This window comes from Podarcis tiliguerta, assembly GCF_965153285.1.
Source record: "Podarcis tiliguerta genome assembly, chromosome: 3".
Taxonomy (NCBI): domain Eukaryota; kingdom Metazoa; phylum Chordata; class Lepidosauria; order Squamata; family Lacertidae; genus Podarcis; species Podarcis tiliguerta.
This window is the reverse complement of record NC_139536.1, coordinates 35942612-35969559: the sequence shown is the minus strand read 5'-3', so window position 1 is coordinate 35969559 and position 26948 is coordinate 35942612. Positions and strand designations below refer to the sequence as shown.

Here is a 26948-nt window from a genome sequence, read left to right as displayed (position 1 = left end):
CTCTGTGATAAATTATCCATTAGCCTTTGGAATTCTTGAAATGTGATTATTATAATAGTGATGCTTAGCACAGAGCTCAGTCACAAATGCAAAACTTTGGTAATGATCTTGCTGCTTTATTTTAATGTTCCTAGCATTTGTGGTTGTGCCAGCAATGTTTGCTAAGAACTCTGGAAACAGAAGGCAGTGCTTAGGAAACAGGACTTCCTGTGCTTCTTTCATATCTCCCCCCCCATCCTGAACCTGATCAATACTTTCATAAAGCATCCGATTGCTTGCTACTAGATTGAATTAGGAAAAGTAAGGACAGTGTCTGCTATTTTTTCTTATTTGTATCATTCTAGCTTTTACCATGTTGATTCTAGTTTATACTGTGACACCAGTTTTCTGTATGGCTACTTAAATGTTTTAAATGTATTTTGACTGAATCATATATATGAAATAATCAATACACATTGAAGATTATGTTGAACAATAAACCACATAGGGTTGCCATGTGTCCTCTTTTTCCAGGACACATCTTCTCTTTCAGGGGTAAAATTTGAGACAAATTGCATTTATTTGCTTTGAATGACCATCATAGAGTCCTCTTTTTTGCTCTTCAAAATATGGCAACCCTATTATAGTGGAGGAAATGTTTATATTTGCTATTGTCCTTTTTTAGAATGCTTTGAGAGGCTGGAGACTTAGAAGGTTAGATTGCATTTTAGACTTTGCAGTTATAAGTGCTTTTATTACAGAGCACCCTTTTCTCTGTGTTCTCATTTGGTTTGGTTTTGAAAGTATAAATAGCGGGATGTTGTTAAAGTTCTTTGGTTTATCCAACTGTGTGTTTCATGATTTTTAGATATTTTGCAACACACACAGTGTATACAAAACAAAAAACACAAATCAGTTTACTGGCATTGAGAGCCAGTGTGGTGTAGTGGTTAAGAGTGGTAGTCTCGTAATCTGGGGAACCGGGTTCGAGTCTCCAGTCCTCCACATGCAGCTGCTGGGTGACCTTGGGCTAGTCACACTTCTTTGAAGTCTCTCAGCCCCACTCACCTCACAGAGTGTTTGTTGTGAGGGAGGAAGGGAAAGGAGAATGTTAGCCGCTTTGAGACTCCTTAAAGGGAGTGAAAGGCAGGATATCAAATCCAAACTCTTCTTCTTCTTCTTCTTCTTACCAGCATGCAAGACAACATACATAAGCAGAGCCTCCTGAAACTTGCTATTCCAGAATATAATGAGTAATGCCCACTTTTCAATAAATGTATTTCATAGAATTGTGAGTTGGAAGGGACCCTGAGGGTCATCTAGTCCAAGGCAGGAATCTCAGCTAGAACGTATCTGTAAATGACAGATAGCCATCCAACCTCTGCTTAAAAACCTCCAAGGAAGGAGAATCCACCACTTCTTGTGGGAGTCTGGTCCACTGTCAAACAGCTCTTACTGTCAGAAAGTTCTTTCTGATGTTTAGTTGGAATCTCTTTCATTGTAACTTGAATCCATTGGTTCAGGTCCTAGCCTCCAGAACAGGAGAAAACCAGCTTGCTCCATCTTCCATGTGACAGCCCTTTATATATATGAGGATGATTGCCACATCCCCCCTGTCTCCTCTGTACCAGGCTAACATAGTCAGTTCTCTCAACTATTCCTCATAAAGCTTGGTTTCCAGACCCTTGATCATCTGGGTTGCCCTCCTCCCGCATTCCAGCTTGTCAATATCCTTCTTAAACTGTGGCACCCAGAACTGGACTGTACTCAGGCTGTGGTCCGACCAAGGCAGAATAGAGTGGTACTATTACTTTCCTTGATCATGAAACTATACCTGTGTTAGTTTGGTGTCATCTGTAAATTTCTTGAACCTTCAGTACTTCACCCCACTTGTCACTTTTTTCCAGGATGACGAGGAACCATTAGTGAGCACTCTTTGGGTTTGACGAGTTAACCAGCCACAAATCCACCTAACAGTTACCTTGTCCAGTCTACATCCAGCATGCATCCTTTTATAGTCAGGTCGTTTAATCATAATTGCAACAGTTCATCTATGAATAACCAATCTGAGATTAAAGGACCTGTATTGGTTCTTGCCCTACCGCCCAATTACATTCTCTGCATAACCTGGCAGCAGTGAGCAGATTAGCCACTATCTCTGAATCAGTCTTATCAACCAGACTTTTTAAAATAATAAAACAATGCTACCTTTAGGTCATGTGGTATCATGTCATTTCAGTAACATTTGTATTGTTGAGATGTCTAGAATATATGGGGGATGGGGAACCAGCATGCATTGAGTTGCAACAATAACAGCAGATTAATACAGCTTAACCTACATGGTGTCCAATACCACTGAAATTGTATTTCACAGATACGTTGCATTTTTAATGTCTAAATTGCTTTGGCAAGTTTTTGCCCTTCTGCTGGTTCACCTTGTGGTCTGAACATTCTGGCAAATGAACTTATTGGCAAAATTCAAAATTCATACAAATGATCAGTTGTAAATTATTCACCTAGCTCTACCAAATGCACAGTGATATATTGATGATGAAAATATTGTGCTCTGTTGAAGCCAATAAATAAATATAAATAATAAAGAGCTCAGATAGATAGAAATGTCTAAAGCAATTCTGCCGGGGGTGTTCTAATGGCACTTTACAACCTACAAATGGTACAATTATTTAAAATCCTACAAAGCAGAGAGCTGACAAAATGTTTTACCCTTTATAAAAAAAATTGTCTGACTTTAGACATTTATCTAAATAAATGGAAATGGGGGGAATTAATAGTCTGTCCAAACCTAGACAGACCTAAAAATTCATTATGAGGAATACAGCAGAGCTCTGTCTGTCTTGCTGCCTGAAATATTTCTGATTGCAGGCTCAACTTAGCAATACTTGAAGACAATGGTTGCAATGCGGGAAGGGATCCAATATGCACTCTGAGCAAATGCAGTCTAGTTCTCCTCTGAGAGCTGAGAACAGCACATTAAAATGGAGGTCTGGGTATGGGTTTAAAAGAGAGAATGTGAAATTATCCTTGTCTTCATGGGACGTTGAATTACATATTTTTTTGTTCAGCAGTAGAGTTCTTGTGAATTTTTCTTACTATGATAGTGCTATAAAAATGTTTTCTTTCTCCAAACCTTTATTAGGTATATTACAGATATAGACCATCTTAAAACATCCATATACAAAAATTTCTCTCTCTTTCCCTGAATCTAATAGCTGAACTTGATTGGCTATTTTAAAAAAATTGCATCTTTCTTATCTCTACTTATTTTGTAGATGTGGAGGTTTGCTGCAGTGGGATTAAGGAATTGTGACTTGGTTCAAGGAAACAGTAGATTTTGTTCCTCTTCTTTAGTTCTAGCACTGACTCCCAGATCAAACTTACACTCACCTCAACACCATACATTTAAATCACTCTTATATCGCTTTTAAACTCATGGCATCCCCAAAATAATTCTCAGCACCCTTATGGACTACAGTCCTAGGATTGTTTGGGGAAAGCTATGGTTGTTAAAGTGGTATAAGACAGCTTTGAAGGCATGCCCTGAATGTGTCATGAGGCTTATTCACACATTGCAGATTTAGTAATACTGGCTTGTGTTCCAGAACACGGATACATGCATTTAATCCATATGAGAGCACAGAAAAAACACACACTCTGGCTCTCTTGTCTTGCAGCACATTTATGCACTGTGTGTATAGATACTAAGATGTGTTTAGTTGCATCACACATTGCATTGTACAAGCGGGTATAGACAAAAACTATAACGAGTACTTAATGTACTATAGTGTGAAAAGTGACTCTTGGCTAGTTTTTAATATAGAAAATCAGATTTTTTTTTTACACCTTCATGTCTTCCCTCAGTTTTTAGTGAGTGACTAGATAAAGAACATGCTTGGGCAGTTATAACCAGGTGAAGAGCAAGATGTTTACTTTGTTGTTTTTTAGATATTCTTGTGAATGAGTTTTGTATGTGGGAAAATGAAAAGTGACAGTGTTTTTTGCTGCTATGGCAACTACCCCAGTGGGGAAGACCTTGCACAATAGCCAGCAGGTTGATCTTAGAAGTGCAGCTCCTCTACAGTGTTGATGGATTTCTTCTGGTTTGGCTTACACGACTACTGGTGCTAATCAGAACTACCTGAGTAATTTATTATGTCCTAGGTCTCCCTTTCTGTTATCTCCCCTAGCTTGTTAACTAATGCAAATTACTTTCTGAATGAATTGCTTAAACAAGCAGCAATCCATACGTCACTTCGAAAGGTTTTATTGCTCATTGCCTAATCATTATGGCTTGTAATCATAACTTTGTGCTTAAGTTGTGCACTTTTGTTCACTCTCCAGATAATGCAGAGCACTGATGTGCCATCCTATTAAATTTTAGGGATAAGAGTGGAAGGAAATTGTGTTGTCTTAACCTTCCATTATTTCTCAGATTCTTAAATAGAGGCGACGTCCAGGTTATGCAAAGGATAGTAGGATGGAATTGAATGAAATATTTTTCTTATGCCTCTTAGAGACACTTCCTCAGTGTTCATTATTATCCAAGTGCTCCATGCTTTCCCTCTTATTCCCTCTTATTGCCCGATTCTGTAGTTTAAATAGAATAGGCTTCTGCATGGGTCATGCAGGTAACTTCTAGAATTATTGCATGAAGAAATGACAAATCAGTTGAGAAAATTGCTGGATAAAGTTACATGGGCAGTCTATTATGGTGCAACTGTTATTGTTCTTTATTAAATTTGTATACTGCTCTATACCCATAGAACTTAGGGCGGTATACAGCACAAACTCTTACACATCTATACTCAGGGATTCCATTCAGTAAGGCTTGGCCAGTAAGTCTCTTGAACATAAATCATGGTTTCCAAATATTTAGCATTTCAGCTAATGTTAGGTAAAGTTCTGGAGTTCTATATGTAATCAGATTTATTTTTTATTAGTTCAAATAGCATTGTGTAATTTTGCTTATGGTGAATTTGGATTTTTTTTGGCATCTTAAGGTTAGGATTCTACCTTTGGACCTATTGAGGACAATTGGTGAAATAGCATATTTCTGAATAATGGCTTTGTTTAGGGCTACTTACCTGAGACATCTTCATTAATATTTTCCTAGAGTACACACACGCTCTGTCCTTCTGTAGCTATGGAGGTAAATGTAACAGAGCACTATTCCCAGTGTTCTCCTGCAAAGTACTAGTGGTGAGTATTCCACAACTATGAAGTCTAAAGAAATGAGATGAAAAGAGGAGTCTTAAGCCCAGAACAGAGACTACAATTTAATTTTGATTCAAAACACATTTGAAATAGTTTCCCACAAGGAGAGAAAAGGCATACTCAGTGACTGTCCTTTTTCTGGTGCCTGTGAAAACCTGGACTGCTAAACAGCAAACTGTTTTTAAAGATACTTCAGCTAAATGTTAATAAACAGTTGGTGGGTGGGCATTCGCTTTTATGTGCATATTTACTGGGCTATGTTGCATAAATGCCAGTTTGGATTTGAGCTTTTTTTTTTTTTTTTTTGCTTTCAGCATAAATTAGAGTCTGTGGTTTTAAGAAAAACATACTTCAAAATTCTTCAAATCACTTCTGGATTGTAGAGTACGTGTTTCCATTCACAAAGCTAGAGGGTTAGTGAGTTTTCTAGCATCACTTTATGGCCCATCTGTAGGCAAAGAAAGACTATGGCTATCTGCATACAGAATGAAACCTGACTTGGAGAACCAGATGATGCTTTACTGTAGCACAACACAGAAGAGTTCATCTGCAAAGAGTTCTCAAGGAATCTCTCTCACCAGGCAACAGAGCAGTTAGATGAAACTTGGTGTTAATAAGTGCAAATTAATACACATTAAAGCAAATGCGTTCAATGCCACACATACACTGATGTGTTCTGAATGCCTGAAACTACTGAGAAAAAGGCACCATGGCTATTGTAGAAACCTCATTGAACCATTAGCACAGTGTGTGTCTGCACTGCAATGAAATAGGCAAACATAATGTTAGGGATTAGTAGCAAGGTTGAAAATACTACTTTGATTATGGAAATCTATCATATGTGTGCTTCTAAGAGGGGTATACAAGCAAAGATTTTTATTCATTAAAGGGGCTGCAGTTTTACCCTTTCAATTTTAACACTGTGCTAAACCTTCCCTTTGGTCTCTCTGTGATCCATTTTGTGTTTCCACGTGTACTTTTATAACGCAGATAGTTTTTTCCAGACTGTGACAGCCAGCAGCTGCCTGGTTATTCTCTGAGTGTACTTATCCATTGTTAAATTGTGATATTGTCTAAATTTATCACCTTTCAACAAATCAATATGGATTATTGGAACTACTCTTTTTTGATCTGTCAACATTTCCAATTAAATTGTCCCTTTAAGATCTTTCATAAACATAGCTCCTGACAACGCAGCTGTGTTTGGACCTAATTATTTTAATTTAATTTTAATTTCCACTTTTTTCAGACCCTTGGAAAGCTTTCAGTAACAATACTATTTTCAACCTTAATGCGGAATTTATTGCATTGGTCCATATTCTCTCAGAGTATATGTTTTGAAATAAACTTCTCAATTTCTACACTATATATGATCTCATCCAGAATATCAATGTTCAAAAAAATGTATTTGGCAGGCAAAATAATATAAGGGAATATTACAGTGTCAGGGAAACATAAACCTCCTGCTTTAGAGAATCTAATAAGAAGAGTTTTTGTTTTCCTTGGTTGCTTTTCATGCCATACAAAATCCAAAACCTTTTCACTGTTCCCTAGCTTTAACTTGTAGGTAAAATTTAGAATAGAAACATCAACTGTAGCACAATTCTGCCCATCCACTTCATTGTACTAATTTCATTAAATACAATTTTTATAATGTATCAGAGATCTCTTTGTAACTGTTGTTTTAACTAACAGGATTATAAAAATCAAAATTAACACCACTTCAAGCAGTTAGCTATAAGATATATGTAATTTAAATGAGCTAGTTTAGATGTAATGCTAAACTGTTGTTTGGTGTTAAAAGAGCAAATGTTGGTGAGCTTTGGACTATGGGGGAAAGGTTTTTTTTAAAAAAATGGAGTATCTTCTGTAGCATTTTTTACAGCCAGCTAAAGAGGCAGAAAGGAACATGCCATTCAAAAAGGGGAAATGAAACTAAAGGGTGAGAAAATTAAGATTCCTTCCCCTCTTTGAGGTAATTTGGTGTAGTGGTTAAGAGCGGTAGTCTCGTAATCTGGGGAACTGGGTTCGAGTCTCCGCTCCTCCACATGCAGCTGCCGGGTGACCTTGGGCCAGTCACACTTCTCTGAAGTCTCTCAGCCCCACTCACCTCACAGAGTGTTTGTTGTGGGGGAGGAAGGGAAAGGAGAATGTTAGCCGCTTTGAGACTCCTTAAAGGGAGTGAAAGGCGGGATATCAAATCCAAACTCTTCTTCTTCTTCTTCTAATTTTTTTATCTCTGCTGTCCCTTACTAGTGACAAGGAGCTATTATAGCATGTTGGCAACCACAATAGCATCTGACTAGGAAGGAGCCAAGAGGGCCTTGTGTCATAGGAGAGGAATTATGGGAGATGGGCTCTTTCTATTAGTCTGTTATCTCTTTATTCTTCTTATAAGAAACTTGTCAAATAGAATATTAACATATTTATTAGGACATACTACACTGTTCTTCACTAGTTACCAGTTCTTTAGTAGGGAACCAAGTTTTCTTATATGTGTTGCTGCTTTTTGAATAATCCATTTTTACAAGGGCTACTAGAGAATAGTCCCGGCTATTTTTCCATCTGATATCAGATGTTAGCAAGTAAACTGTGTTTTGGAAAGGATTTGCGTCTACTATGCTTCCTACTAAAGAATCATTCTTTCTTCAGTTGTGGCTCCAGTTTTCATTGCCTTTGGCTTTCTCCTATATGAATAGGGGCAGAAGTTAGCATTATGTATTCCAAGATTGATTAAAACATGCCAGGCTTCATTCACAGGGTGGTTTATTTCATTTCCCCACCATTTCTCTGTGTTGATTTCCATGTCATATCTGAGCTTCCACAAGATGTAAAAGCAACTTCTAGAAAAATAGTGGAATATAGCACAAGTTTAGGATTCATTTCTGTGTTACTTTCAAACTTTTCCTGGAAACAACAAATATGGAAATGAGCACTAAAATTGTGCTGTATTCCACTATATTTCTGGAAGTGACTTGTATGTCGTGTGAAAGCTCAGATATCATGCAGAAATTAACAGTTAGGGGAATGTTGGGGAACTGGAATAAACTGCTGTCTGAATGCAGCCTCAGTGGGAGCTGAAGAGAAACTAGGAAATATAAATCTGTACTTAACTTAATATGATGTTTTCCCTGTTACTTGACACATCTCTGTGCCTGAAGCATCACCATTCTGAAGCTGTATATCCTGCAAATGCTGCTCTCCGCTCCCTACAAAATACTTGACAGAGTTCAGTTCCATAAATATAGCAAACAATCAACCAGTTTTGTCAGAGTATTGTTAACCTTTTTACGACTATAGGTTTGCTTATGAAAGCACGGAAAGTAGTTGTTGCCTAGCAACCATCTGAAACTCAGTGCAGAAACAGAGCATTCAAATTTCAGGAAAATATTAAGGACCAAAGGGGCTTGAAATTTCATTAATGAGTCTGTTGCAAAACTTGGAATATAGTAGATGTTTGTGCAGACCAAAGTTGCATATTTAGCTCCACTTACCTGGGAGTAACACTCATTTGAATTCAGTAGGACTTTAATCAGATTATGTTATAATAAGGAATTCTGCAGCTGCAGACTATGGTACCTTGTCAGAGATCTGTGACAAAAGTTTATCTAATTAAAACAGAAAAATAAACATCAGTGCACACAAAGCAAGCAGGTGTTCATTTCCTAAAGTAGTGACATTCTTCTGAGAATGGCTTCTGAAAGGTTTTCTTTTGGAAATTTGATACAGAAAATGAACTGTTTCAGTTCTTTTTATATCTCTCTTCACTAAGTTGACTTCTTGCCCTTCTATAATACAATTAGTTCAAACAGAACTAATTTAAAGCTGTAACTGCAGCTGTGCAAATTAGCAGCTGCTTTAACAGCAGAATTCATTGCAAACTATCCTTTGGAGTGCTGTATTTCAGGCTGGCACAAGAATGGTAGCGGCTACTCTCAGACTCTAAATAGACATAGTGAAGGTATTGCTGTAGAGCTGTCTTGTGCACACCATCCCATTTAAGATGTAAAAACTACCTTCTCCTGTTGAATCTAGGTGGCAGTAGCAGGAGATGCTGGAATCTGCTTAATGGCTGATTAAGTAGTGGTAGTTTCAATATGCATTAACTTCCAAAGGTCAGTCAGAGGGCTCAATCTAGGCTGAAGCAGGCAGTAACCGAAGACTAAGACAAGACAATCTGACTGCAAAATCTATTTTCAGGGAAGCCTTAGGGAGTTTTAAAATCAAATTACATGAGCGGTAACAACTTTTTTGACTTTGCTATAAATCACAAGTGCCAATACAAATTGCACCGAGAACATATTGCATATAATTAGTTTTAGAAGGATTAAACGGCCTGAGGCAGTCGATTTTGGATTGTGAAGCAGGAGTTTGGGAAAACAAAACATACCTGTTCTCCTGTTGGGGAGCCTGCGCCACATTTTAATACTATGAAAAACTTAGTCCTGAAGTTCTAGTTGCATTGGGAATATGCAGCTGCCATCTCTTTGCAGGGATAGTATTTCACTTATCCCATTTCTAAGCTGTGAAAAGTTCCAGGAATAATTTTACAGGTTTAAGTTTTCTTTGCATAAGAGAGCGGTGGAAGCATACGATATCTTTTGCATAATTGTAAGTGAATCAAACCCTTCTGAGGAGCACACATGTTTGGGTCTTTAGCTAACCGGGAGAAGGAAGCTGCTTGTTCTGTTGTTGTTGTTGTTGTTGTTTTTGTTGCTCCTGATGCAGTTCGGGAGGGGGGGTTAGATAAAAAAGATGGAAGAGGGCACATCATTATAATTGTTTTTTTTCCCCTTCATATTTTTCCGTGTGGTACTACTGCCAGCCAGAGTAGATAATACTGGACTTATGTTATATGTTGTTTATTTATAATATCTCTTACCTGCACTTCATTTTCAAGGCACTGCCAGAGCAGGTTACATTAAAATCAATACTAAATACATATTAAAACAGGATGCCCAAACAACGTACATAAATCAATGAGATAAGCAATTCAGCAGACTTCTGTAAAGGCCTAGATGAATAAGAGTGTCTACAGCTGGCACTGAAAACTCAATAGATTTGGTGCCAGCTGTACCTGAGAGGAGAAGGGATTCCATTATCGGGACACTGATCCCCCAAAGGCCTCATCTCACAAGAAGGATAGCTGGATGAATAGTCTATAGCTTACTATGAGGTAACTGCGTGTAGTGCTAGAGGTCTGAAGCTTAGAGCTGCCATCCTTGAACCTGAGCATTTTATAGCTATAAGAACAGAGGAGTGTAGAATTCAAAACACTCATTTTTCTCTGCTATTCTTTCATTGGGAATGGAAAACTATGATTCAGGTAGGTACAATTGTACTTCTTGCTTTTAACTTGCAGGTGGATATACTTGGATGCACCTAGGGAGTCTCCTGAGTACATAGAAATCACTGTTTTGTTTTTCAGTGCTTCGCTTCAAAACCGCTAGGCACCTGAGTTCTGGCTATGGCAAACATGGCAGTTTGGTAGCAAATAGCCGCCCAGTCAGCAATCACATCCCTGTATCTGACCTGCAGTGCGCAACCTGACCACCTTGTCTCATCCTTTCCACCTTTATATACCCAAGGGATTTATTGCCCAGTACTGGCAGTAAAACATGCGTGCATACACCTGACCAGATTTATAACTTCTAATTAGATGTTGGTAACTTTGTGTACAGTATATCAGGCTGTCAGCTCATAGGTATGCAAATTGCTTTCAGATCTCAGGGTTGTGTTTTAAACTACTGACAAGAACAGAATCGTTCAAATTGAGCAGCAGCAACTGTTTTTGTCTGGTTTGTACGTATTAAAATACATCGCTCGTTTCAAAAACCAGGTAACCCAATAAAATATGACCGTCTTTCTGAGGCATCCAGGCCCTCTGCAAATCACAGGGGCTATTGCTCCGCTCAGCTATTTGTTTGCTCTAAAGAAATAAAGCCTGTTTTCTTCGAGCATTCATATCTCATCTAACCAGTGTTATGGTTTGAGGCTTTTATTAATACAATTTACCTTCTTCGCTTTGCAAGAAATTAAACATTCGAAGTATTTAAATAGGTTTCATTAGATTAAAGGAAACACCTGGGTTTGGAAATGATCTGTGGTGGGACACCCAATGAATATCTTCAATATTGCAGCTGGACTGTTCTTGCTCATCTGTCTTGGTAAACAGATGTTGGGTGTCTGTTGAACAACTTCAAGGATGGCACTTCACTGGTCTCACTGGCCTTCATCATCTTGTCCAATCTACTACTGTTCTTGTTTTAATTTATTTTCTAGAAAAAAATGACTCCAGAAGTGAAGATAGCTTCTAGCAATTTGTGCCATTTATCTGGGCTTCAGACTATCTAATGAAACTGCCACGATGTATTAATATTAGCATTGGCATTCCATAGTTCTATTGAATAAATTTCAGATTAAATTCAGTACTTCCACCTTATGGATTTTGTAATGTGAAAACTTCTTCAGGAAAGGGTGTTTGTGTTTAATTCATTTAAGTATAATGGGCTCAACTTACTGTCTGCAACCTCTTCTTCACTAATATTGTTCTGCATTATATAAAAAACTTTGTGTCGCCTTCCTGTTTCCTTTTTCTTGTTTCTCATTTTCTGTGCATATCTTGTTCCCTCTTTTTTCCAGGTGTGCCAATGCTGTTTGTTATCCCCTGGGGAATTGTCAAGTACCTTTATGAAGATGTGGGGTTGGTTCAGTTCTGATTCATAGCTGATCGCTTTTGAGGGTTGTGTTTGCTGCGGGGAGGGGAGAGGTGCCCATTTTCCTTTGGCTTGATTGCTTTGGCAGTGGCTGTTCCATTGACTGACATCTTATCCATTTGCTTGTGTTGCAGCCTGGTTAGAGCAGATCATGTTTTATGCTAGAAAAGCATCTCATTAAGAAAAAAGAAGAGTTCTGATGACATTTTGGCAAAAATAAATAAGCACAAGCTTTTGCTGGCCAACCATTTTCTGCATCATTAAATACGTGTGTCTTTGGAAAGGTATTCTATTCTATATCCTGGCCCCTTCCTCTCGCTGCCCCTAATAACTCACCACACTGGTCAGATGTCTCGAAACCTCTATTTCCAGTAGTGGCTGTTATGGGCAAGCATAATCTGTTAACCAATCTTGATTCTGAAGTTAATCTCCATGATGGGGAAAGTGTGTGTCCTATAATGGTGTGGCTGTTGAGGGAAAAGGCTGTGTTTTTACTCAAGGTTACATGAGCTGGGGATCTTATATTTCCAATGGATCATTTTCAGGCACCAGAAGGAAAACACTTTTGTCACAAGATGTGGTAATGCCTACTTGCTTAGATTACTCTAATACAGAATAAGACAAATTAACTGACTTTACCAGTGGCTGCTGGTTATGATGCCCATATATAAAAGTGTTTTCCTTCTGTTGCTTGAAAATGATCCGTTTTTTTAAATTATAATTTTACTGGTGTTAGCTGCCCTGAGCCCGGCTCTGGCCAGGGAGGGCGGGGTATAAATAAAAATGTATTATTATATTATTATTATTATACTGCCTCCAAGATTAGAGGCAGCGTGCTTCTGAATACCAGCTGTCCTGCCTATACAGTTTTCCCATGAGCAGCTGTCTGGCCACTGTGGGAAATGGGAAACTGGGCTAGATAGTTCTATTCATCTGATCCAGCAGGACTCTACTTACTATCTTACATTCAGTGATGCTGCCAATAATATATTCTGCTTCCAGAGGCTGGCAAAAATTTCCAACTGTGTGTGTTATGTCTCTAAACAACATTCCTCTGATAAAAATATGTTTTTCTCAATATGTGTCTGATTTCCTATTTGCCTTTACTTGAGTTATTCAGACTTGTTTATAAATACACACCCCTATTTTCTGTGTGGGTGGCCTCTTGTTACATCAAACTATATCACACAAAAGAAATAAAAAGACATTACCATGTACTTCTTGTTCTTTTACCTTTTACTGTTCAAATTTGAGCGAAAATAACATAGCTTCAAAAAACATAATTTAGCATTCAGTTCCTCATCAGGTGATGCATGCCTTAATAAACCTCTTCATCAAACACATGCAATTGGGCAACAGGGATTGCAGTAGGGCAGCCTGGCCTGATTGTTCCTGCCACAGTGGCAATCACACTGTTTGTGATAGTGAGGTGGTATTCTCATTCAGCACTAACAGCCCACTAATCATGCAGGAACAACAAATGCAGCAGGTATTACTACTTGTAATCCCCTTTCAAATGTCACAGCCGCACTCAGTGAATGTTAAGAGTGGAAGGCTGTGCCAACCAACATAAAAGTGGTTGTGGTTGTTTGCACACCCGCAACATGCTTACCTAGAAGTGACGTGGGCGGGGGCAGAGCTTGCCACCATGATGCCCACTTCCTGATACGTTCTTCTAGAGTGCCAAGAAAAAGCCTGAACATGTGAAAATAACATTTTTAAAAAATGTACCACTTCCTCTCTTCTGTAATTGGTGGTGATGGTCCAATATTTTGGGCTCCCAGTTCTGTTTTAGGAGAATTTACTCAGTGGGTGTGTGAATTAGCTACTGAGTGCTCCCATTTTGAGCTATTTGTCCTTCCATCATTATTTCCTCTTCCTCCTCAGTTCCTTTTCTTTCCCTCTTGTGCTCAGGGATCATTAGTGTGTGGGGAAGTAATGGTTCTTTATGCTATGCATCTTAATACGTATACTGCATTGCCCAGTTGTCACATAGATATAGACCTCATATACACCTGACAGGCTGCTGAGCTGCTTACAACCCTTTCATCTAATCTACCTAGTCATAGGGCAGGGACATTGCCCTCCGGGGTAGTTTGTTAAATGGAGCCATGTATTAATGCTCATGACTTGGGTACAAAATGTTGTACTGGCACAAGGAGCAGCCCCAGTCTTGGAATGGTTGGTAGCGTGCTGATCTAGGCTACTTCCTCCCATAATCCCCTGCCACAATCACCCTTTCATGGCTGCCTGCCGCTTATTCACAGTCCATTTACATACCACATTTTCTGCAGAGCTGTGCTTAAAAAAACAACAGTCTAAACATAATGACAATAATACATAGCTTAAATACAATAATAACAGCAATTCTTTAAAGACATATCAAAGAAAATTAAGTGGGCATAAACCAAAAGGAGGTGGGTGGTGCTGTGGTCTAAACCACTGAGCCTAGGGCTTGCTGATCAGAAGGTCAGTGGTTTGAATCCCCACGACGGGGTGAGCTCGGTTCCTGCACCTACCAACCTAGCAGTTTGAAAGCACGCCAAAAAGTGCAAGTAGATAACCCAGCGGGAAGGTAAATGGCATTTCTGTGTGCTGCTCTGGTTTTGCCAGAAGTGGCTTAGTCATGCTGGCCACATGACCCAGAAAAACTGTCTGCGGACAAACGTCGGCTCCCTCAGCTAGTACAGCGAGACGAGCGCCGCAACCCCAGAGTCGTTCACGACTGGACTTAACTGTCAGGGGTCCTTTACCTTTTATAAACCTTACCAACAGGACAATTAATGTAGTGTAGCCCGTAAACTAATAGCAGTAATAACTAGCAACTCCTTCAGCTCTTATTCCTAGACTCAAAGGTCAAAAGTCCCCATAGAGTTTTGAGCACAGGGTGGGTGAGGCATGACAACTGGAAGCAGCCATGTATGTCTTATGCTGGTTATTATTTTTTCTTTAGCTACAAGAGCACAAGTTCATGCCCTGGGTACTAGTTATGTATAGCCAGTTCAGTTTGGCACAGGCACTTCGCACATTAACCTGAGTTGGCGTAAAGTGTATGAGCATAGTGGGCAACGCACATGCTAAGGATCAGTCCTGGCTTTCCAGCATGCAGTCCTAAGTATTTGAAGAATTATATCTCCACGGTGTATGGTACTGCAAGCTCCTGTGCATGCAAAAGCGTGAAATGACTCTTAGGAACCAGCTCCAGTGTTGTACTGAGTGTGTCCCCCCTTAAAATAATGTGCTGTCATTGTGGAGTGCACGTATAATGAATTATTAGGCATTGAAAATTGTACTGACTATTAAAATTGTTTTGATTACATAATTCATTTTTGTAATGAACCTGTTAACGTTGTATCTGTTTTGCACCCACTCTGAACGCATTAATTTCAGAAAAATGAATGTATAAATAGACTGGATGTTTGTGTGACAGTCACGCTACCAGCCGCGCTGGGTGCCATGCCATCTGAGGGAGGGTGTGTTCAACTAACACAGAGTGTACCCTTCTTCTCAGCCTACTCCCCCACTTTTAAAGCACACCAGACAAGATGTTAATTACTGTGAGAGAGTTCTTATGAATGTGAATTGTACACCTAGCTCATAAGTCATGTAACACTTTTGTGTGTGTCAAATTGCCTGTCAAAAATATTCCTAGCATTTTCTGAAGTCCTTGTCTAAAGCCAGATCAAACTAAGTAAGACCTTGACTAGGACCATTTTTGTTCTGATGATCAGTATACTGTACCTTAAAAAACCAGACATCTTCCAATCCCTGCTTCTAAGCATGCTGCAAACTCAGTAGTTTTTTTTGGCAATGTAAAAATGTGTCAGGAAATGTTCATGTTGAATTGCTTGCCTTTTGTATTACTCAAAGCTAACTTATGATTTCTATTAAACAAAACCCACTGTCTGATGCATTCAGCAGGCCCTAATGGGCAATTTGGGTAAACTAAAACTTGTATAAATATTTCTTAAATGGTATAATAACTAACCTTGTGCCTTTTCTTCTCTATAAAGTGCAAGGTTTCTGTGCCTTAGGCTCAACAGTTACCCTTTGTCTCTGTGATGCTACAGTAGATGTGCAGCAGATTGTAAATTGCATTTGTGACTGGAATAACTCCTTGCTTAGGAGGGATATTAAGAAATGAATAATGTCCAGACCACAGTGGTTCAAAGCAACTGACAGTTCTAAGTGTGCACGGTACTGAAAATCAATAATTTTAAACAGTAAAGACAGAGAACCCCATCATAAGTGGGCAGTTCTTTTACATAAATGGTACAAGTTAGCTTTTATACAACAGGTTGTTAGAATGGGTGGAATTTTTATTTAGTTGCAATTCAGTGGATGAGTCTTGTTTACCAAGCAAGGCCAAATGTAAATAAAATTGGAAAGGAATCCTCTCCTTTCCCAGTACTGCTCACTTATTACTTTGGCAGGTGACCAGTGTTTTTTGTTTGTGTGTTTGCTTTTTGCCTCCTTGTGGTAATATGTTGGCTGCTCACTTGCCTCAGTTGTTAGTCAGTCTTGCCAAACTTATTCATGTTCTATGGTGTCCTTTGGCTGCTGCTTAGGTACTGTGGTAAAGACTGGTCACATTGAACCATTATGATGATCTATTTTGGGATAGAATAGCCCGAATTTTAAAAAACAAAAAAGGGAGACCAGTGGCGTAGCGTGGGTTGTCAGCACCCGGGGCAAGGCAAGTAATTTGCACCCCCTAACCCGTGGATTTGCGCCCCCTAACCCTAACCCCCAGATGTTGCGCCCGGTGCGGCCGGCCCCCCCTGCACCCCCCACGCTACGCCACTGAGGGAGACTACATTGGGGCCATATGTAAGATACCCAATTCAGAATGTGCGTACTGTCTTAGCTTTCTGCAGTTCTGGTGTAACATCATAAACCACCAAATTCTGGTGTAGCAATTTCATTCTTAAGCCCTTGTTTACTCATGCATGCAGTTATGAAATATATTTGAAATTCTGCTTGCTAAGGACCATCTGGCCCAGGAATGTTTGCACTGCTTGTGCTGAACAGTGAGCAGTCCTCAGAATGATGGCAGAGTCCAGTGTGGAATTTAGGAAGTGCAGACTTAGCTGCTCTTGTTCAGCCTCTTATTTTCACTCTGATCTGCTGTGGATTTGCAGCACTTGAGGATTAGGAAAGACGAATGAGTGTATTTGATCCCAAATATTTCCCAACACACACACACACACACTTAAGGTATACCCCATGGCATGTACAGAAATGTAATTTGGTCTTCAATAAAGACTCCACTTATATGGTAAACCTGTGTCTGCAGGGTCTCCTTTCAGGCTGCAAGTGAAAGTTTTGCATAACTGAATGTTCCTCTATATAGAAAATTCCCTGTACATAGAAAACATAACTAGGCTAAGAACCCCTTTCCCTGATGTTTTCCACGAAGAGGAAATTTTCTGAATGGAATAAGATTTAGTTGTTACCCGCAGGGAAGTGGTACAGCCCAGACAAAAGCTTACCACCTCAATAAGAATCTGGCCTCTCTGACAAACAAAGATATAAATAAAGAAGACACCTGAAGGCAGCCCTGTACAGGGAGGTTTTTAACGTTTGAGGTTTTCTGTGTTTCGATATTTTGTTGGAAGCTGCCCAGAGTGGCTGGGGCAACCCAGTCAGATGGGCAGCTGCTAACAACAACAACAACAACAACAACAGAGTTGGCATCCTTGAACATATGAGTCTTTCCCAGAGTGAATGTGATCTAGTGAAATTCTAAATACTACTCTGAGAAGTGGTAACTGTGCTCTGCTGTCTTTGACTCCTCAACTTAGATTTAGATCTTACTGAAGCGTTTATAATGGATGCTGATGATTGCATTAAGCTTTGGGATTTAATAACATAGGCTTGGGAAAGTACAAAGGAACTAGGCAGTGTGTGCAGATAAGTTACTTACATGTTCCTACCACTTTTTGTTTTTCTGGCATTTTAATTTTACTGTAATGATGTTTTGATTGCACATTGGTATACATTTAAAAGCAGTTAAAGCTGTGGTGTGCTGTAAGAAGCCAATTAATGCACAAGGAAGTCTAACAGAATTTAATGCCCAGCACCATTACTCAACCTATATCATTATACCAGAAAACATTTAAATTTGTTCTAGCGCTATTCAGAGGAAAGCAAACCTTTTCCCCAGCACACTTATTATCCAGCAATAATTCTTAAGTCGGACCAAATAATATGCCATAAAGCTGTTCCTTGGTCACATGTATCCTTGAAGTGACTTTCCTGCGACCAGGTCCTTCCTCAGAGAACTACTGGTAATAATATCATAAACACACTTTTCCTATGCTTTAGTAGCCATGTTCACACATTACAGAAACCCATAAACCATGGCTTGCTGTGAACTAAAGGTAAAGGTAAAGGTACCCCTGCCCATACGGGCCAGTCTTGACAGACTCTAGGGTTGTGCGCCCATCTCACTCAAGAGGCCGGGGGCCAGCGCTATCCGGAGACACTTCCGGGTCACGTGGCCAGCGTGACATCGCTGCTCTGGCGAGCCAGAGCCGCACACGGAAACGCTGTTTACCTTCCCGCTAGTAAGCGGTCCCTATTTATCTACTTGCACCCGGGAGTGCTTTCGAACTGCTAGGTTGGCAGGCGCTGGGACCGGACAACGGGAACTGTGAACTAGTACCACGCTAATGCAGGTGAATAAATTGCTCCTGTTTTGATGCTGCCTTTCTTGAGTGGTGGGCAACAACCTTGGTTTACGATGTTGTCTAAAGTAGCAGTTGTGGTTCATTTCTCCCAAACAAACCCTGAATGGTAAGCCAAGAAAAAAGCTTGGATTAACATCCTAGTTTGTTGCTCTCAGCTCAGCATAGAAAAGAGCAAAAGGAGAGCAGTTCTGCAGTGTACACTAGCACTCAACTTGTTCATGGGAGTCCATGGTCTATACATGTGAATGTGGCCAGTGGCTAAAACATCATTGAACGTTATCTAGGAAAAAACTGATATTTAAAAATAAATTTGTGATGCGAAGTCCACTGGAAAGCGGTAAAACCACCTGAAACTGAGGGGACCATTCTGGAACTAAAACTACCACTCCACCTTTTTCCATGCTTTGAGAGTGTTTACTTGTTAGTTCATGTGTTTGGATGCATGTTAGCAGGCTTTCTATATGCTGCAGAGTGGGTAACATAAATGATGCACCAATGGAGCTATAATATCCCATCCCTACGTCATAGTCTGTGCATTTGTTGTAGCGTGGTGCATATATGTTTGTTTGTAATGCCCATGGTGAGGTTGATAATTCACAATGCATAATCCATACTTCTCACAACTGGTTTAACCTTTTAATCAGACAGTTTTCATGAGCCCTGGTACCTCTCCATCTAGCCAACGTTCTGTCACACTCTTGTGGAAACAAGAAACCATACAGGATGGGGCTAAGCAGGCTTTGTTGGCATTGGCTGAGGAGCAGTTCATGTCTTTACTCCATTCCATATAAGCTGGATCACAACTTATGAGGAAAAGGAAATCATTGCATTCAGGGATACCATTGCAGTAAAGGGCAAATCATGCCTCTCCACCCTAACACTGGATGGCCTGACCTCACTGCCAAGAATTTTGCAGGGGGTAGGGAGAGATGCACACTGTACAATACCATGGGTCCCTGCTACATACAAGACACCTCTGTGGGCACACACACAGATACACACATCATAAGAATGCATATATTGCTAGTCTTCAGTACTGCTGAATAACTTAGTTACAAAAAGATTTATCAAGTGTTCTTCTCAAACAAGAGGAGGCACTCTGCATGTTACTGGGAGAACATGCTTGGCTTTTCTTAACTGCAGAGAATTTTCTAAACAAAAATAGACTATTTTTGAGGAGGAAGCCTACACCAATAAACTACGGTGGATGCCATAGGCTTGTTTTTTTTCTGTCATCTTCATAAAATAATTCAGATGGGATGGAGAAGGTAATCACTGAAAGTCCAAACAAGCTAGGTGTTTGAACCGATAACTGAGAGCAGGAAAATTGTGGCAAACCTAGAATTCTGACCAAAATGATACACTGTGAAGAAAGAAGAGTTGGTACAAGGATTTTAAAATGGGGGTTAAAACATTGCTAGCTTCAAGCTCAGACTTTCTAGTATGTGGGAGGAGATTGACTGACAAAATTCACAGGGGCTTGTATTCTGACTTCTAATAAAATAATTCTCCACAATCATTTACTGATAATTCATGACAAATTGTGGTAGAGAAATTTGTCATACGAAAGCAGAAAGAGAGGCTTAGGAGCACCCAGTTTAGCAGTGATCGTTGCAAATTAGCCTAAAGCTTTCTCTTCGGCAAGCAAGCAGTTACATCCATCTGTGCAATGTACCGTGCTGGTTTGCTAGCACTTGCTGTTGTTTTCCATCTACGCTGCCGAGACGTGTGATGATGAGGAAATTATTGCATGTATGTACTAAAGTTTCCCCCTGCCTGTCTTGTTCTACTTCTCTAGCTGCTGGAACAAGAATCTTAACATGAACTACTGGCTGATCATCAGGGTGCCCATCCTTGTTGCTATAGGGGTGAGTGATCAGGAATCTTTGCAGAAAATTCAGTGTGCTCCAGAGACAAAAGAAAGAGATGGAAATATTATTGTACTGGTGTGCACCTCCACTAACAAATGTATTTTGTACTGAAGTAGAGAATGTGGTAGGTAATGCCCTTGGTTTTTAACTATCATGTTTGTAGAGGATGAGTTTGTGGGGACACTTTACTTATTCTTGACCTTGATGTCCATCACATAAACAAGTCACTTGTAGCTTAAAACGGCACCTTCTTCACAGTTTCCATACTGGTCTGCAAGCAGACCAGACATACAGTAATTTGAACTCCCCAGAAGAAATATGCTTCACACTCTGAAGTAGCATTGACAACAAATACATAATTAGTGCTTCTTACTTATACAGTCTAAAACAGTGGTTCCCAACCTTTTTTTGGCCATACGCCACCTAAGCATCTCCAAAATCCTGATCTCCCCTCCCCATGACATATAATTCTTATTATTCAAAAAGTGAACTCCTATTCACGTGGAGGAAGCCTAAAAGACCAGTAACTGTAACACTTCAAAAAGACCTTGACAGATTAGAGAACTGGGCCAAAACAAACAAGATGAATTTTAACAGGGAGAAATGTAAAGTATTGCACTTGGGCAAAAAAAATGAGAGGCACAAATACAAGATGGGTGACACCTGGCTTGAGAGCAGTACATGTGAAAAGGATCTAGGAGTCTTGGTTGACCACAAACTTAACATGAGCCAACAGTGTGACGCGGCAGCTAAAAAAGCCAATGCAATTCTGGGCTGCATCAATAGGAGTATAGCATCTAGATCAAGGGAAGTTATAGTGCCACTGTATTCTGCTCTGGTCAGACCTCACCTGGAGTACTGTGTCCAGTTCTGGGCACCACAGTTCAAGAAGGACACTGACAAACTAGAACGTGTCCAGAGGAGGGCAACCAAAATGGTCAAAGGCCTGGAAACGATGCCTTATGAGGAACGGCTAAGGGAGCTGGGCATGTTTAGCCTGGAGAAGAGGAGGTTAAGGGGGGATATGATAGCCATGTTCAAATATATAAAAGGATGTCACATAGAGGAGGGAGAAAGGTTGTTTTCTGCTGCTCCAGAGAAGCGGACACGGAGCAATGGATGCAAACTACAAGAAAGAAGATTCCACCTAAACATTAGGAAGAACTTCCTGACAGTAAGAGCTGTTCGACAGTGGAATTTGCTGCCAAGGAGTGTGGTGGAGTCTCCTTCTTTGGAGGTCTTTAAGCAGAGGCTTGACAACCATATGTCAGGAGTGCTCTGATGGTGTTTCCTGCTTGGCAGGGGGTTGGACTCGATGGCCCTTGTGGTCTCTTCCAACTCTATGATTCTATGATTCTATGTTAATAACTCATTCTTGAATTTCCCCCTTAAAAATCAAATTGCCCCTGTGTTGGGAACCACTGGTCTAAAAGAAATCTTTCAATGTACATTGCCAAGTATAAATTAACCCATTTATTACATCTGTATACCACCCTATTGCAGAACTCTCAGGGCGGTTTACAAGCACATTAATTAAAACAGTGAAAGGCAATCATAAACAGAGGATCATTAAAAGCAACAATAAATTAACCAACACCACGTCTACATCTTGACTCTAGAATAATTACTGTCAAGGTACATGGATTATCCTGATGATTTCCTTAAAAAAAATTGGTTCCATCAACAACATACCTGAAAAACAGTGCACTCCCCACAAGACACCAACAAAACTGTAATTTGTAGCAGTGAGCTACAAATACATTTACAAATTCATCTGATATAAATTTTATACATCTGGGGAGAGAGACTGGACAGATGAAACCATTATTTGTAAGGTCTACTTTGTTTACAAGATGAACTCCAGTTGTGGATCACTAGCTACTCCAGGACGCAAATCATGTGGGCACAGCCTTCTTTCTTGAACTTAGTGAACAAATATTCATTTTATGTATGACTCTTCAAGTTTGGGTAGCATACGCCAGATACAGTGGTGCCCCGCAAGACGGAAAACCCGCTAGACGAAAGGGTTTTCCGTTTTTCAATGCGCTTCGCAGGACAAATTTCCCTATGGGCTTGCTTCGCAAGACGAAAATGTCTTGCAAGTCTTGAGATTTTTTTCCGCTCCCCAACCCCTTTTTCTAAGCCGCTAAACCGCTAATAGCCTTTTAGCAGCTAATCCGCTAATCCCTTAAACCTTTAATAGCCGCTAAACCGCTAATAGCGTTAATCTGCTAATAGCGCTAATCCGCTAAGCCGCTAATAGGGTTGCTTCGCAAGAAGAAAAACCGCTAGACGAAGAGACTCGCGGAACGAATTAATTTCGTCTTGCGAGGCACCACTGTATTTGGCTCCTGCAGATTACAGGTTAGGTGACTTCTTGCAGAGGACCATGTTTTCAAGTATAGAGAGATGGATGGAACCTGGCAAAGGTCAGTCTGCATATCTCGACAATAATCTTTCTAGTTTCCAAAAAACTTTGCCCCATGAATTTACACTTGGTATTTGCATTTAAAAATAATTGTCTGTGAGTGGTTTATGCTTTTTCAGAGTGTGAGGCACTCTGAAAAGGGCAAAACTACCTGGCAGATGATACTTCTGTAGAGTCTTAGAATTAATAGAAGTTTGCTTTAAAAGATGCACCGTGTAATCCTTTACTTTTTGTTTTATCCAGGTAAATTTCCTGATCTTTATCAGGGTTATTTGCATCATCATTTCTAAGCTGCAAGCCAACCTGTTGCGCAAAACTGATATAAAATGCAGGTGAGTCATCTTGGCAGCAAACCTATTCAGTGCTTATCTTAGGAGAAAGTGCTTGCAGGAACAGATTAAATGACATCATTTCAGATTGCAGCTAATAGGTGGCACTGAGCAGAAACTATCACAGTTTGATTGCATATGGGGAGCTTCTATTTGTTTTTAAATAAGAGGAAGTCTTCAGCTTTTTTCAATTCAATACCAGAAACAAAGAATTATACAAGTGTTTGGGGAGTAATGATGCAGAGAAAAACTGGCAATATGAGCCGATACCCATAACAAAGGACAGAGGTGGGAAACCTCTGGCTCACTTGCCTCTCCACAGTCCGCAGCTGATCAAGAAATTGTGGCAGGGAAGGACTGTGGCTAAGTCCTGCTGCTGAGCTGCTGATGGATGAAAACATGACTACGTTTCTATGCTGTGTGGTGATAAAAGGGAGCCCCTTCCTCAGTGCACAGCACAGAAGCTGCAAAAGCTGAAAGTATGTGTCAGAATGAATGCGGTGTGTTTAAGAACCTGAGCAAGGCATTATGTGTGTGCGCGCATGCTTTGGCCCTGACCACTTCCTCTCAAGGGAATGCAGACATTGGGGCAGAGGGGCAGTTTTCCAACCCTACTTAACAGTAAACATTGAGTCAGATGCTTGAAGAGGTAGCTAGTTCTATTTTTTTTTTTTGCACATCCCTTCGCAGCACACAGGGTCATGGTAATGCAGTTACAAATCCTTTCCTAGCAGTGACATCTTTGCAGTGACATCTCTGTCCTGCTGTTTCACCTTGTCCTTGACTTCCCACGTCATATATGTTGGAACATTGTGTTTATGCAGAGCCTGCTTTCCGACATCAGAATCAAGAATTCTAGTTTCTCCTGCTTCCTTTTCCTTCAGTTCTTTTTAATCATTGGTCTCTCGGAAGTGTAAAGTAAAATATATTGAGTGTGGTGTAGTGGTTGAGAGCGGTAGTCTTGTAATCTGGGGAACCGGGTTCGCGTCTCCGCTCCTCCACATGCAGCTGCTGGGTGACCTTGGGCCAGTCACACTTCTGTGAAGTCTCTCAGCCCCACTCACCTCACAGAGTGTTTGTTGTGGGGGAGGAAGGGAAAGGAGAATGTTAGCCGCTTTGAGACTCCTTAAAGGGAGTGAAAGGCAGGATATCAAATCCAAACTCCTCTTCTTCTTCTTCATTATTATTATTATTACTACTACTACTACTACTAAGCTTTCACTAGCCATTTCTGTGGGTTTTGGAGCATATGTCCAGTAAATATATATTCTTACTGCATCACTGTAGTTCTCTTCATTTTCTCAAAGTTAGTTATCAACGAATGTCTTGATGGTGCTTTGAAGATGTCACACATTTTAGAATACTAATACAAATCCTTCAGCAGGACTTTTGCCTAATGATTGCCAAGAACTTGATGGCCTCTGTGAGATTATTTTTTAGTAGCTAGAGTGCATTTGATCTCCAAAAGCCACGCAGCACATGGTGATCCCACAGAGGGGAGGCAATTCTGGAGCCTAGTACAGATGGTATAGTCTGGGGTGCAATGTATTGCTCCCTATGCTTCGTCATTTATTGTTTTTATGCTACTACCTCTACATTTTTTATATTCTGTTATTGTACCAATAATTAATTAATAGGAACAGTTCAATCCAGGTGAGCGAGTACTCACCATTTACAAATGGGGGAAAACTGACACTCAAGAATGCCCAAGTTTGTGAACAAGAAATATAATGGTGCTTGAGAGAGGAACATAGGGGATTTGAAAGAAGTTGATAAATGGTAGACAGGAAACTGAAAAGGACATTGGGAAAGTAAAAGTCTACAAACATGAATTACTCAATATAAGCTGCATCTATTTATTATTTGAGCAGTAGAATATTAAAAGTGTGATTTGCTTAAGATAACCCAAACAAGTACATGTTTGAGCTGGGACCAGTTCATAAGGGTTTTCCAAAGACTTTGTTTTCTGTTCTGATACTGCCCTTTTGCTAAAGTTTCCTTTGCTTTCTATTCTCTAGATTGGCCAAATCTACGCTGACTCTGATTCCACTGTTGGGGACCCATGAGATTGTATTTGCTTATATTACTGATGAGCATGCCCAAGGAACATTGCGCTTTGTGAAGCTCCTTTTTGAACTCTCCTCCTCTTCCTTTCAGGTAGTACCCAGCAATTGTGTGTTCAGAGCAACATTTATCATCAGTGCTTCAAGCAAAACAGACCGGTTTCGAAAATAAATTATAAATTATAAAAATCAATTGAGCACCCTGCATTTAGAACCCTTCTCAATGCAGATGCATCAATTAATACTTAGCAGAATAACTGGGAAAGAGATCTAGGGCATCAGATCCGAACCGCCATCTGGAATTGGATATGGCCAAATATTTTCCAATGAATAATCAACACAAATTTAAATGAAAGCTTTTATAAGTTCATTTTTCATTGGCACTCAGTGCATGTAAGGCTTAATTGTATTTACGCCGCAGCATGCTGAAGAATTGTATTTGCTGAAGAAAACAAATACAAACATGGGCTATATTTTTTTGGTCTTCCTTAAAATTAGAACTTTTTGGACAAGTATATATATAAAAAAATTGAAATTATAATGGGGTTATTTTATGGTAACCCAACCTAGTATTTTGAACTACAACTCTTTGCTCACTGGGGCTACTGGGAGCCTGATCCAGTAGGCTATTCTTTTGTTTTTATCACATTTCCATCAGAGCATTAGAAAGGTTTCTGCTTCCTCCCACAACAGTCGCTAAACAAGGAAGTTGGGGGACATACTAGCAGTGATCAGCATGAAGATGTCCATCTGCATAAGAGATGTTACTGGTGCTATCACTCACAAATCTGGATTTTAATTATGAAAGTCCTGATTGCCCATCTATTTCATGGGTAGGCAATCTAAGGCCCGGGGGCTGGATCCGGTCCAATTCTCAATCCAGCCCGCAGACGGTTCGGGAATCAGCATGTCTTTACATGAGTAGAATGTGTCCTTTTATTTAAAATGCATCTCAGGGTTATTTGTGGGGCATAGGAATTTGTTCATTTTTTAAAAAAAAATATAGTCCGGCCCCCCACAAGGTCTGAGGGACAGTGAACCGGCCCCCTGCTGAAAAAGTTTGCTGACCCCTGATCTATTTGTTGTATCTGCTGCTTTTTTATGCTGAAACAGTCACTGTTCTGTTGCATCTGTTTATGTATTTATTATTACATGTATATCCTTCTCTTCCTCTGTGGAGCACAAGGTTCTCCCCTTCCCAAGTTATCATCATAACAACCTAAGGTCACCTAGTGAGGATCATGGCTGAGCAGGGATTTGAACCCAGGTCTCCCAGGTCAGAGTCCAACACTAACCAATACAACACACTGACTCCTCCATCACTTTTATGGAGAAAAAGGCACACTCTTAAATTGCAAATAAAATGAATTTAAGTGCCACATTATAGGTGCTGCTTCTTCAGGTCCTGAGTCAGCAGGGTATTACTCAGATTACAGGGATGAAGTCTTTTGCATTCTTTTCTCAAGATGTACTTGTAGCAGGATTAGATATAGTTTCCTCTCCTAGCTAGTTTGGCTAATGAAGTTTAATGCAAGAATGAGTATGAATTATCTAACTTATATTTGTTGTTGTACTGATTTCCTCCCCAGGGTCTTCTGGTTGCAATTCTCTACTGTTTTAACAACAGTGAGGTAAGAG

At 40.0% G+C, this 26948-nt stretch overlaps 1 protein-coding gene across 2 annotated transcripts in view; it reads left to right on the top strand.

Moving 5' to 3' along the window:
• Positions 1–26948, top strand: part of GLP1R (glucagon like peptide 1 receptor) — a 97287-nt gene that overhangs the window by 62815 nt on the left and 7524 nt on the right. For both annotated transcript variants that reach the window (XM_083434516.1, XM_083434517.1), the window contains 5 exons: positions 11854–11914; positions 20418–20487; positions 23162–23250; positions 25266–25404; positions 26900–26941. In XM_083434516.1, the coding sequence (XP_083290642.1) occupies positions 11854–11914; positions 20418–20487; positions 23162–23250; positions 25266–25404; positions 26900–26941 (401 nt within the window). The remainder of the gene's footprint in view (positions 1–11853; positions 11915–20417; positions 20488–23161; positions 23251–25265; positions 25405–26899; positions 26942–26948) is intronic.